Here is a 13,407-nt window from a genome sequence, read left to right on the forward strand (position 1 = left end):
GCCAGTCTGCACACAACAGAGTGTGGCAGCAACAGCTCCAATCTCAGGGCAAATCTCTGAAGGAATTCTAGCATCCAGTCATGTTGGCAACACATTGCTGGAATTAAAAGTTTCTCTATTGATGCTCCTATAGTCCAATTCAAGCTCTCTAAAAGTCCTCTGTCCTGTGATCTTCAGAATCATACATCTACTTTCTCTAGTTGTCCACAGCCATGAACACAGCAAAACATGAACATGAACCATTCCTGGGCTGGGGCGAGAGTGGTAGCTCAGTGGTAGTGAGTTTGCATAGCATGAGTGAGGCCCTGAGTTTCAGAAAACAAGCCAAGCAGACAAACAAAAGCAAGCATTTCTCAATTTCTGAGAATAGAGCAAAGCTTCTGTAACTAGAACATGTTCTCCCGATTGAAATCCTGCAATGGCTTTTGGAAAAGTTTCCTCTACTTCTTTCTAGTAGACACTTTCAAAATCCTTTCAAGTGCCTTGAATCATTATAAATGTTTGAGGTGATAGACATGCTAATTACTCTGATCATTACACATTGTATGAGCATCCAAATATCAGACCATATGTCAAGAATATATGCTATTATTTTTATTGTGATTATAAAGGTGATGTACAGAGGGGTTACAGTTACATAAGTCAGGTAATGAATACATTTCTTTTTGGACAATGCCCCCTTCCCTGCCTGTCTCCCCATTTTTCCCTCCCATCCCCACCCAGAAGTTGTATTTTCATTTTCCTTTTTAACATAGTGTCTATTGAGTACCACTGCTACATTTGTTCACCCTTTATCCCTCCTTTTCTGTGCCTCTCTTGTCCCCCCAAAACAGATAAACAAGACCAAAAAAAGAAACAAAAAAAATTCTTTCAGCTATATATGCTATTTGTATATGTCACATACCCCTACATTCTTACTTTAAAAGAAAAGGTTTCTATTATCATTGTGGGGTAGTAAATGTAGAAAATAATAAGCAACTCTAAAAGCTTCTGGGCCGGGAACATCTTGCTCATGCTCACAGTTGGCTGTTTCTTTTCTTGTAATTATTATTATTATGGACATTTAAAAAAAAGAAATAAAATTGAAATGTTAAAAAATTAAAATGTTTCTTTATTCTGGCCAGGTTGCTCTTAGCCCTACTTTGCCAGTTTTCCTCTTAGCTAAAAGAAGCATTGAAAATGTCCCCACACAAGTTGCACTTAGCAGTGCTAGTGGATATACTTGTAATGCAGCTTTTAGTGGATGACTCCAGATACTCAGCCTAGATCTGACCCCTCTCTCTGCCTTGTAGTGCTCACATGACTTTGAACAAGTCATTATCTCTTATGTCCTAATGTCTATAAAATAATGATGTCTTCTATAAAGTAATATCTAATCATAACTGGCATCTATATACTGTCCCCATCATTGCTCATTTAAATAGTTGAGGAAAAAACTTCTAGGAAGAGGAAACTATTATCCCCATTTTACACTTGAAAATGAGGCACAAAGAGATTGAGCAACTTCCCCCAAAGGTACACAGCTAGGAAGCTGTGCAGTCAAGGATGTTAAAACATGATAATAGTTCTAATCTTCACACCCACAGCCTCTGCAAATGAGGAATATGTCCTAAGCACTGTTCTGTGGATCTACTCAGGAGATACATGTGAAGCCATTTGTGTGTGTGTCTGTGTCCTAGCACTGAAGTTCCTCAAGTTTTTGTGCTCAAGGGTAGCACTCTATCACTTGGGCCAAAGTTCCACTTTTGGTTTTGTGGTGGTTAATTGTAGATAAGAGTCTCACAGACTTTCTTGCCCAGGCTGGCTTCAAATGGAGATCCTCGGATCTCAGCCTTCTGAGTAGGTAGGATTACATGTATGAGCCAAGTGGCAGTGGCAGGAAAGTCTGTGAGAGTCTTATCTAATAGGTAGGAGCTGTGCTTGTTATCAAAGGTCATCCATTCTGTACTTGCACAATCTTCCAGTCTTGTTTTTTGTTTGTTTGTTTTTGTTTTGTTTTTTGATACTGGGGCTTGAACTCAGGGCCTCCTAGTTTCACTGGGCTGATTTCACTAATGGTTGGTGCTCTACATTTGAGACACAGCCCCAGTTCTGGCTTTTTGGTGGTTCACTGGAGATTCAAGTCTCAAGGGTCTTTCTGCCTGGGCTAGCTCCAAACATCGATCCTCAAATCTCAGCCTCCTGGGCAGCTAGGTGAGCTACAAGTGCCCAGCCAGGCTTTTTCTTTAAACAGAAGTGGGGGGGGGGGAGGGGGCGGGATGTGAGGGAAGCAGACAGGGCCAGGTGGAATGTGAAAGAGGCAAACAGGAAGAGAAGCAATGTCTGGATTCTTAGCAAACAGCCTACCTGGCTAGGCCTTGAGGGTTTTGGGTGATGATTTTCCAGGCAGGGAAGGTGGAAGATCGAGCCTGGCAAACGTGACTTTCCCTGGATCCCCGGGTCGCCTTCCTAGACACGCCTTCCCAGACCCGCCCTTGGCCCAGGCCTAGGGCGTGAACTAGGCTCAGCGTTGCTTCTGCAGGTCCGTCCCACATCGGGAGGGGCCTGGCCCGACCCTCTGCCGGTAGGCCAGTGGCCGGCGAGCGCCCGGGCGCTAGCCGCGCACTTGCCGGGACTCTAGCTGAGCCAGATGGCTACGTGGAGGCGGGACGGCCGACTGACTGGCAGCCAGCGGCTGCTGTGCGCGGGGCTGGCAGGGGCGCTGAGCCTCACCCTCACAGCACCCCTGGAGCTGGCCACTGTGTTGGCCCAGGTCAGCGTTTGGCGAGGCCACGCCCATGCCCCGTGGGCCACCGCGCGTCTCGTGTGGCAGGCCGAGGGGCTCCGGGCCCTGTGGAAGGGGAACGCGGTGGCTTGCCTGCGCCTCGTTCCCTGCAGCACCGTGCAGCTCGCCGCCTACCGCAAGTAAGGGTCGGCGGGAGGAGCCGGGAGGGGCCTTGTCGTGCTACAGCACCCCCTCTTCCGTACCACATCGCAGGGGGGGGGTCTTCTCAGAGCCACACATGAGATCCACACACAGAGAGTGGCAAGTGTGAAGCTTTCTGCATTTTCCTGGAATGCCTGCCGTACAACTAGTAACACCTTGAGGCTCTGGGGTTTGGACCTTGGGCGGGAGGTGAAATGCAAAAGAGAGATGTTGAGGACAGGAATGGAGACGTCTCTAGAGAGTTGACTACTGACCTTTTATTTGTACCATCCAAAAAAGTGGGGATTTTTGCTTTGCCTAGCTTAGTAGAGACCCAGCTGAAGGTGTGTCTCTGTAGCCAGTGGAGTAAAAACAAAGTGGTCAGTGTAGGGAGAAGCACCTGTTACATTGTCTCAGGCAATGTACCCTCAAACCCAGCCACACAAAACTTGCCTGTATGGTCCAACAGAGGCTGCAGCAGGGAGCCATTTCCTGGGACTAATGTTTTCTTCCATCCTTAGCTGCCCACTGGCTTTATTTTATTCTCTGGCTTTTCCCCAACTCTTTCCCACATTAACAGCTGCTCCTTAAGAAATGATGGCAAATGACTGATGAGTATAAAAAGCTTTCTGGGGTTCAGAGACATTTGCATGGCAACTGGGAAAGAAAGCCAAAAAAAAAAAAAGGTAGTTGAGCACCTGTGGCTTACATGTGTAATCCTAGCTACTGAGGAGGCTGAGATCTGAGGATCATAGTTCAAGGCCAGCCCAGGCAGACAAATCTGAAACACTCTATTAATCAGGAAAAAACAAAAGCAAAAAAAAAAAAAAAAAGCAGGCCAAGTCCAAAGACTGTCTTTGAACTTGAGGTATGACTCAAACATTAGAGTGCCTATTTAGCAAAGGGACAAGACAAGTTCAAATCCCACTACCACTGAGAAAAGAAAGGAATGTTCAGCTAGATGCTCATGGCTCATGCCTGGAATACTAGCTACTCTGGAGGCCAAGATCTAGAGGATATAAGTTTGAAACCAGCCTGGGCAGAAAAGTCCAAGAGACTCAAATTAACCAGCAAATTAACCTAGACTGGATACATGGCTTAAGTGGTAGAACACCAGCCATGAGCAAAAAAGCCAAGCAAAAAGCCCTGAGTTCAAGCCCTAATACAAAATAAGAAAATAGTAATGAAAAGGTTGACTTTGACTCTGAGAGAGAACCGGTCACCAGTATATTTTTTTTTTAATTGCAGAAGCTAGAACCCAGGGCTTCAAGCATGCTAAATAAAGATTTTGCATTAACCCTGTCACTTGGAAGGGCAGAACTTCCAAGGCTCACCTGGCAGGCGAGAAGTCAAAATCCTCTACACCATCACTTACCTCTGGGAGAATTGCCTTGTCTTTCTCTGTGGATACAATCATGGTTGGTAGGATCCTGTAGCATTTCTATCAAGGGTCTCTTCCCTTCCCACTCCCCCTGCCCTTCAGCAACATCTGTCCTGCAGTCTGCAAATCATTCTCTTCTGCAATTATTCACTTTTTTGGCAGGACTGGGGTTTGAACTCAGGGCCTCGTTCTTGCTAGCCACTTAAATAATAACTCCAGCCCTTTTTGCTTTATTTTTCAGATAGGGTCTTGAACTTTTTCCCAGGCAGGCCTCACACCATAATCCTCGTACCTCTGCCTCCTGAGTAGCTGGGATTTGGGGGTATATGCCACCATATGCAACCCCTTCTGAGTTTCAGCAACTCAGTTTCTCCCCTATGTCTCCCTCTTTTCCACAAAGTGATTTGCTAATCTTCCTGTGCTTAAGAGAGAATGTTTAACTAGGAGCAGGGGGCACTAATGGCTTTTTGAACAACTGCCTCGTGTGTTTATATCATTTGATGTTTTCTCCTTCTTCCTCTGGCCTTCAAAGTTCCATGGGGCAGGAAATGTTATGCCCATTTCACACATGTAGAATTGGGCTTAGTCTGATCCACCACTTATCAGTGACATAGCGTAGTGCAACCACGTGGCCTTCTGACTCCAGATCTTATGCTCAGTTATCTCTGGCCACCTTTCCTTCTCTCTACATTCATTTGACATTAATTTAGTCCACGAAGTACATGATATGTGCATGATGCTGGGGACAGTGCAAAGATGAAAGTGTCACAGTCCCTCTTCTCAGGAGTTTACAGAGTAATAGACCAATAAGAGTAGTGTACTTGGCTGGGAATATGGCTTAGTGGTAGAGTGCTTACCTAGCATGCATGAAGCCCTGGGTTTGATTCCTCAGTACCACATAAACAGAAAAACCAGAAGTGGCACTGTGACTCAGGTGGTAGAATATTAGCCTTGCGCAAAAGAAGCTCAGGGACAGTGTTCAGGCCCTGAGTTCAAGCCCCAGGACTGGCAAAGAAAAGAGTAGTGTACTTATTCCATAATCAAAACACACACAGTGGCGTGTGATTGCCATTGAAATATAATGGTCATAGAAATGTATACTTCAAAGCCTGGTGCCAGTGTCTCATACCTGTTATCCTAGCTACTCAGGAGGCTGAGATCTGAGGATAGCGGTTCAAAGCGGCTCAAGGAGTAGAGCGCTTGCCTTGAGCTGAAGAGCTGTTCCTCCAGGTCAGTGTTCAAGCCCCACAACCGACCAAAAAAAAAAAAAAAAGCTCAGGGACAGTGCCCAGGCACTGAATTCAAGCCCCATCTCTCTCTCTCTCTCTCTCTCTCTCTCTCTCACACACACACACACACACACACACACACACAGTATACTTCAGCCAGCCAGGTACCAGTGGCTCACCTCTGTAATCCTAGCTACTCAGGAGGCTGAGATCTAAGGATTGCAATTCAGAAAGTCCATGAGACTCTTATTTCCAATTAACCACAAAAAGCTGGAAGTTGAGCTGTGCTTCAAGCAGTAGAGTGCTAACTTTGAGCACGAAAGCTCAAAGACAGGGCCCAGGCCCAGAGCTCAAGCCCCAGGACTGGCAAAAATAAAAAGAAAGCAAGCAAGAAATCATATACGTCAGGTATGAGAGGGGAAGGAGAATGTGTAAAGATTCCCAGAGGAGGAGAAAACATGTGAGTTATCCTTGGACAAAAGAGCCTGAGTCTGGTGGGCAAAAATGGGAGATAATTAAAGGAATGTTGGCAAAGATGGAAGAGGAAAGGCATGCAGCAGGACTGGAAATACAAGCTGAAAAAAAGCAGGGCCTAATGAGATCTTGGAGGATTGGATTAAGGATTTTAGTGCTGGCTTGGCATTCAAAGGTGACTGTGGGAGACTTTTGTGCAGGGTAGAAGGCAGCATACTGTGATCAAAATGTTCCACAGGGAAGGATTGTCATATGATGGCAGAGAGAAGGAAGACTGCTGGTGGCCGGAACCAGTTAGGAAACTGTAGCATTAGTGTACCTGGCAGCCATAGCCATTGAACTAGGCTGGTGCCAGTAGAAAAAGAGGCTCATACTTAGACTTGTTGAAAGAAAATACTTTATATTCTAGTTTTAAAATAACCGGTTATAATGAAAACCTTTTCCAAACATAGTTTAGTATGTTTACTTTTTTTTCTTGTCAGTCATGGGGCTTGAACTCTGGGCCGGGGCACTGTCCCTCAGCTCTTCAGCTCAAGGCAAGTGCTCTACCACTTGAGCCACAGCACCACTTGCAGTTTTCTGGTGGTTTATTGAAGGTAAGAGTTGCCCAGGCTGGCTTTGAACTGTGGTCCTCAGATCTCAGCCTCCTGAGTAGCTAGGATTACAGGCTTGAGCCATTGGCACCCAGCTTGTTTACTTTTTTTTTTTCCGGTCGGTCATGGGGCTTGAACTCAGGGCCTGAGCAGTGTCCGTGAGAGCCACAGCTCTATTTCCAGTTTTCTACTGATTAATTGGAGATGAGAGTTTCATGGACTTTCCTGCCCAGGCTGGCTTTGAACTGTGATCCTCAATTCTCATTCCCAAGTAGATTACAGGTGTGAGTCACCAGTACCAGAAATATTTTGTTTTTGACACAAATATTTTCTTCCTGAAAACTGAAAGTATTTTGGTGAATGGTGAGACAGAACGACATAGTGGATAATTAATTATGAGACCACCTTCCTACTTAAAGATGATACTATTGGTCCCTATATAGACTGATTCTTTTCTACTCTCTTCTGTCCATAAATATGATCAAAACAGGTGATTGGTAGTGCGGGGACTGTTTCAGATCTTGGGTTGGAAAGCATGTTACCACGCAGCAGGTTCACAGATTGGAGCAGCTAAATCACTTATCCACAGAATGAAGTGAGTTAGCTAGAATTTGAAGCCAGGTCTAGGGCTCTGTCCACCGGTGTGTGGCTGAAATGTCTGCTCATGTGGATTTATGATCAAAACAAACCACACAGGGTTCTTCTCAGAAGCAAAAAGTAGCTGGCACAACGGATGGCATTCAAAAGCATCAGACCCTCCCCCAGCCTCGTTCCGTGGTTGTTTGTCTTATCCAGTCATTGAGGCTCTGTATTGTTGAGGACCAACACTATTTCCTCATTGCTTAACACTCGGTGAGCTTGTTTGGCTGTATTGGCTGCTAGCCTGCCCTAGGCTGACGCATTAGCAAGTCCTAATCACGTGTATCCAGGGTGTGGAGAATTTGTGCTGGCTGAAAGGAAGGGGTTACTGCAGTTCACCAGCTCATCCAGTCTTGATAGAAAAATCTTCAGAGCCTGTATGTATGGGAGGGGGTGGGAGGAAAAGCAGAAACAAGAACACGGCTGCCCTAGCCAATCAGACAAGATTTTAAGGAGTAGGGACCTAAATGACATCACTGGTGGCCTATCAGGGCTGTCTAAGCTAACTTTGCAATTCTGAGGGAAGATCAGTGATCTGATGCAAGTATCCCATGGTAGGAATCTGAGAAGAAAGGACTTCTTTCAGTCCTCCTTTTTAATTTTGTATATTTGATAGTAAGACTACTTCATGAGGCAAACTGATAAAGGACAGGGTCATTCAGGATACCAGAAGCTATTTCCCCATAGTTGTCTCCAGCAGTCATCTCTTTGTCAGGACTGTTGAAGTCTCTTATATGATCTGTACAGATAGCCATATCTGGCAACTTGCAGATGTTCAAAAATAGAAGTAGCCTTAGGGTGGGGAATAAGGCTAGGAAAAAGGGAAGTTGGAGCTCCTGACATTTCAAGCGCCAATGACTGGTTGAGTATGTCTACTTCCTGTCTCTCCTGCACTTCCCTTCTCTGGCCAGAGGAGGGAAGAGAGGAAGAGATATTTGGGCAGTAACACTAAGCCAAATGATCCATTAGTGAATGACAGTTTTAGAGGCAGCGCCTGGGGTTTTAACTCAGAGCCTCCTCTTGCTAGACAGGCTTTCTGCCCCCATCCTTCAATGCCAGCTTTCATTATCTGTATCTTTATCTTTTTTTTTATTGCTGGGAAGATGGGTGCTAAGTATCAAAACCAGAGCCCTTTTGAGCCACACCCCTAACCTCTTACCTATATCTTTAAAACTAGTTACTTAATTCATGACTATTTCATTTGACCATGAAGGCAGGTTGACAAAATGAAAATACTGCTACAGCTTGAGAGATGCTTTGTGTGTCTAAGTCTGTGGTGGGTGTGTATGCTAGTCTTAAGACTTAGGGCCTGGGCACTGTCTTTTCACTTTTTTGCTCAAGGCTAGCTCTCTACCACTTGAGCCACCTCTCCACTTCCAGTTTTTCAGTGGTTAATGGAGATAAGAGTCTCACTGGCTTTCCTGACCTGGCTGGCTTCAAACCACAATCCTCAGATCCTAGCCTCCTGAGGAGCTAGGATTACAGACATGTGCTACTGGAGCCCAACTTCCTCCATGACTTTCTTAAATGTAAAACATTATAAAGCTATTCTTTTCATCCTCATTCACTTTCTCTCTCCCCTTTGCCAGAGGTATAAATATACCTTTATGTATATATATATATATATATATATACACACACACACAGAGATGTATGTATATATATGTATATATGTGTGTTTATATATGTGTGTATGTGTATGCTTCTTCACATGGATCTATCTATCTTTGGATAATTACTGTTTTCTGGATATTTCTATATTGAATGGGTGGTTACCCAATTGACTAAAACCAAAACATTTTTGGGGGGGGTCCGGTTGTGGGGCCTGAACTCTGGGCCTGGGTGCTGTCCCTCAGCTCTTCAGCTCAAGGCTAGCACTCTACCACTTGAGCCACAGCGCCACTTCCAGCTTTTTTTTCTTTTTGGCTTATGTGGTGCTGAGGAATCGAACCCAGGGCCTCATGCATGCAAGGCAAGCGCTCTACCACTGAGCCACCTTCCCAGCCCAACCAAAACATTTTTTTTAACTCAATTCTTGGGATGTTCAAAGTAATTATTTCAAGAAATTACATTCCTTTAAAGTTTTAGCAAGACTAGAAGAGACATTCCAATTTGATATCTGCAAGTGCTTTTGTACACTTCCAGCCCACAGGCAAGTTAGGCCAGATAGACAAGTGTGCATATAAAAAAGGGAAGTATGGTGGGCGCTGGCTCACGTCTGTAATCCTAGCTACTCAGGAAGCTGAGCTCTGAGGTTCAAAGCCAGCCTGGGCAGGAAAGTCTGTGAGACTCTCTTTTGTTGTTGGTGGTGGTGGTCATGGGGCTTGAGCTCAAGGCCTGGGCCCTGTCCCTGAGCTCTTTTGTCCAAGGCTAATGCTCTACCACTTTGAGACACTGCTCCACTTCTGGTTTTTGAGTGGTTAACTAAAGATGAGAGTCTCACAGACTCTCTTATAGCTAACAAGCTAAATGTACTATTCATTCACTCTAACATAATACAATAATTTCCCTTTGTAGAGTCCGTCCACACACTGGAAAGAATTTGTGGTGTAGAACACTGGCACAATCCCTAGCTGATGCCTTTGGGTTTCCCTCTGTTTCCCCAGGTTTGTTGTGCTGTTCACAGATGACCTGGGCCACATTTCCCAGTGGAGCGCCACTGTGGCGGGGAGTCTGGCCGGCATGGTGTCCACCATTGTGATGTATCCTACAGATCTCATCAAAACCCGGTTGATTGTGCAGAACATGCTGGCACCATCCTACAAGGGGCTTGTCCATGCTTTTGCTACTGTTTATCGACAGGAAGGGTTCCTGGCCCTTTATAGAGGGGTTTCCCTGGCTGTTTTAGGTAAGGTGATTAACATTGGGGGGGGGCACTGTTTATTGTGTACCAGATATTTTACCAAATGCTTTGCATATGATTTCTCATTCAAGCTTCCTTTTTATTTCTCTTTATAGTTTTTGGTTTTTGGTTTTGTTTTGTTTTGTTTACTGTTTTTGATACAGAGTCTTGCTTTAGCCAGGCTGTCCTTGAATTCTAGATCCTATGTCTCAGCCTCCTGAGTGTTGGAGTTACAGGGGTATATAATCGCACCTAACAATTTTTAGCGTTTTGTTTTTCAGTCCTGGGCATTCAACTCAGAGGCCTTGCAGGCAGACAAGTGTTTTACTTCTTGAGCCACATCCCCAAGTCCATTTTGTGTGAGCTCTTTTTCAGATTCTTTCTTGTGCTTTTTACTCAGGCTCGCCTTGGACAGGCAAAACCTCTCGTAGCTATTTTGAAATACAGAGTGTATTATTGTCAACCATAGTGGCCATGCTTTGTGATAGAACACCAGAGTATTTTCCTTCTAACTAGACCTTACTCACTTCTCAAAGGCCTCATTCAGCAGATGAGAAAACTGATGCTGAAGGGACTCTAAAGGACTTGCCCAAGGCTCCACACTTAGGCAATGGGAAAGTTCAGCACTCCAACTGCAAGGCCTCCTCTCTTAGCTACTGACCTACATCAGCTCCTTATGGCACCACCCCTTACCTTCACACTCCCTAGGCACAAACATGACCCTCGCTGATGTTCTTATTAGTCACAAACCTGTTCTTCCTCCTGTAACCTGTAGTGAATGAGGCCACTTCCTTTCACCTAGGAGGCCCAGTCAGGAGAAAGCTATGTGTCACCTTGGCTCCTCTCCCAATTCCATTTCAGTTACTAGGTACTTGTCCCTTTGACCACTTCATGCTCAAGCCTGTCCCTTCGTGGCCATCTCTTCTCTCAGGATCTTCCCAACCCACTCTTAGAGAGTCAGATGCTCCTGCAGACTCAGGCTCCAGTGTCTGCCAGTCTCAGGCCTCTCCTGCCTCAGTGTGCCATGCGCATCTCCAGGCTGTGTGATCTTTCCGCGTGCACCACCCTCCTTCAGTGCCTCAATGCTTCCCTCTGGGTTAAGGGGAAGAGCCTCAATTCCCTGTGGCATTCTAGATCTTTCCTACCTGGCCCCTGCCAACCTATATTGCTTCATCCTATCCTGTATCATGCTTCCACCCTGCATTTCTAGTCCAGACATGCAGAAAAATTTGTTTCTTCCATTTGGGTGTTTGCAAAAGAGGAGTACTGACAGCAGTCAATGTATGGTAAGGTACAAATAATTTCAATTTCTATTTTATGTCACAAGAGAAACAATTTATAGCTAAGACAGCACACTGGAGAATGTATTTAAATGAACTTGTTATATAGACACTGACTCATCTGTGAATAAACAACAGGAAAAAGAATAAAAACTAAAACCTTAAAAAGCTTTCGTCTACATGCCAGTCCCTCTGTCTGGAATGCCTTTCCACTGTCTGCATGTCTGATGAACTCCTACTCATCCCTCAAGACCCAGATCAAAAGTTCTTTCTTACAGGGCTGGGAAGGTGGCTCAGTGGTAGAGCACTTGCCTTGCATGCTTGAGGCCCTGGGTTCCATTCCTCAGCACCACATAAGCAAATAGAAAAAAGCCAGAAGTGGCGCTGTGGCTCAAGTGGTAGAGCGCTCGCCTTGAGCTGAACAGCTGAGAGACAGCGCCCAGGCCCAGAGTTCAGGCCCCACGACCGGACCAAAAAAAAAACAAAAACAATTATTGTGAATGAGAATAAGTTGGAGCTTTTTTATTTTATTTTTTTTTCTGGTCCTGGGACTTGAACTCTGGCCTGAGTTTCATCCCTGAATTTCTTTGCTTAATACTAGTGCTCTACCAGTTGAGCCACACTGCTACTTTGGCCATTTCTGACTTTATTGGAGAGAAGAGTCTCACAGACTTTCCTGCCCAGGCTAGCTTTGAACTGTGATCCTCAGATCTCAGCCTCCTAAGTAGCTAGGATTACAGGTGTAAGCCACCAGCACATGGCTCACATGTCATTTTTAATGTGTCTTTTTTTTGTGCCACTATTGATGTTTAAACTTGGGCCCTGGGTGCTATTCCTCAGCTTTTTCAGTTAAGGCTAGTACTCTACCACTTGAGCCATAGCTCCACTTCTGGCTTTTTGTTGGCTAATTGGAGATGAGTCTCTCACGTTTGTCTGCCCAGGCTGGCTTCAAACTGGGATCCTCAGATCTCAGCCGCCATGAGTAGCTAGGACTAGAGGTGTGAGGACTTGTCACCCAGCCTAATATATCTTTTTTAAAAATATTTTATTGTTATTATTGAGGACTTGTACATCTAATGAATGTGTCATTATTCAATTGATATTACCTTTCTATAATAATAAGCAACCCCAAGCCGCTACTCAGCTATTACTAGCTACTCAGGAGGCTGAGATTTGAGAACGTTGGTTCAGAACAAAGTTATGCAAACACATCTAAAAGACTCATCTCCAAATAACCATCAAAAGCCAGAAGTAGATACAAGTTGAAGAGTACAAGCCATGAGTGAAAAGGCTGAGCAAAATCACAAGGCCCAGTCTGGAAAGGTGGCTCCGTGGTAGAGTGCTTGCCTTGCATGCACAAGGCCCTGGGTTCGATTCCTGAGCACCACATAAGCAGAAAAAGCCAGAAGTAGCATTATGGCTCAAGTGGTAGGGTGCCGGCCTCACTAGCTGAAGGGTGCTGAAGAGTTGAGGGACAGCACCCAGGCCCAGAGTTCAAGCCCCATGACCGACCCCCCCCCAAAAAAAGCACAAGGCCCCAGGGTTCAAGCCCTAGTGCCAGTAGTAAATAAATAAATGTACAAACAATCTCCCCTGTGTCCCTCACCCTTTCTTTTTCTCTATTTTGCAATGCTGGGGATTATATTCAGGGCCTAATGTATGCTAGACAGACACATACTTCTACTGAGCTACATCATCATCCTTATCCTCACTTTATTTTTGCTGGTCTCAGGGCTTGAACTAAGGGTCTGAGCACTGTCCCAGAGCTTTTTTGCTCAAGGCTAGCACTCTACCACTTGAGCCATAGCTCCACGTCTGGCTTTTTTGATGCTTAATTGGAGTTTAAAAGTCTCACTGGCTTTTCTGTACAAGCTGGCTTTCAACTGCAATCCTCAGATCTCAGCCTCCTGAACAGCTGAGATTACAGATGTGAGCTTACCAGCTTAGCCCCACTTTTTTTTTTTTTGGTCCAGTTGTGGGGCCTGAACTCTGGGCCTGGGCACTGTCCCTCAGCTCTTCAGCTCAAGGCTAGCGCTCTACCACTTGAGCCACAGCGCCACTTCC

At 45.3% G+C, this 13,407-nt stretch overlaps 1 protein-coding gene across 1 annotated transcript in view; it reads left to right on the forward strand.

Moving 5' to 3' along the window:
• Positions 1-2,629: 2,629 nt before the first annotated feature.
• Positions 2,630-13,407, forward strand: part of Slc25a43 (solute carrier family 25, member 43) — a 36,194-nt gene continuing 25,416 nt past the window's right edge. Inside the window, exons 1-2 of the mRNA XM_013019774.1 lie at positions 2,630-2,904; positions 9,828-10,069. Of these exons, the coding sequence (XP_012875228.1) occupies positions 2,630-2,904; positions 9,828-10,069 (517 nt within the window). The remainder of the gene's footprint in view (positions 2,905-9,827; positions 10,070-13,407) is intronic.

The sequence above is a fragment of the Dipodomys ordii genome, unplaced genomic scaffold (assembly GCF_000151885.1).
Source record: "Dipodomys ordii isolate 6190 unplaced genomic scaffold, Dord_2.0 Scaffold47, whole genome shotgun sequence".
Taxonomy (NCBI): Eukaryota; Metazoa; Chordata; class Mammalia; order Rodentia; family Heteromyidae; genus Dipodomys; species Dipodomys ordii.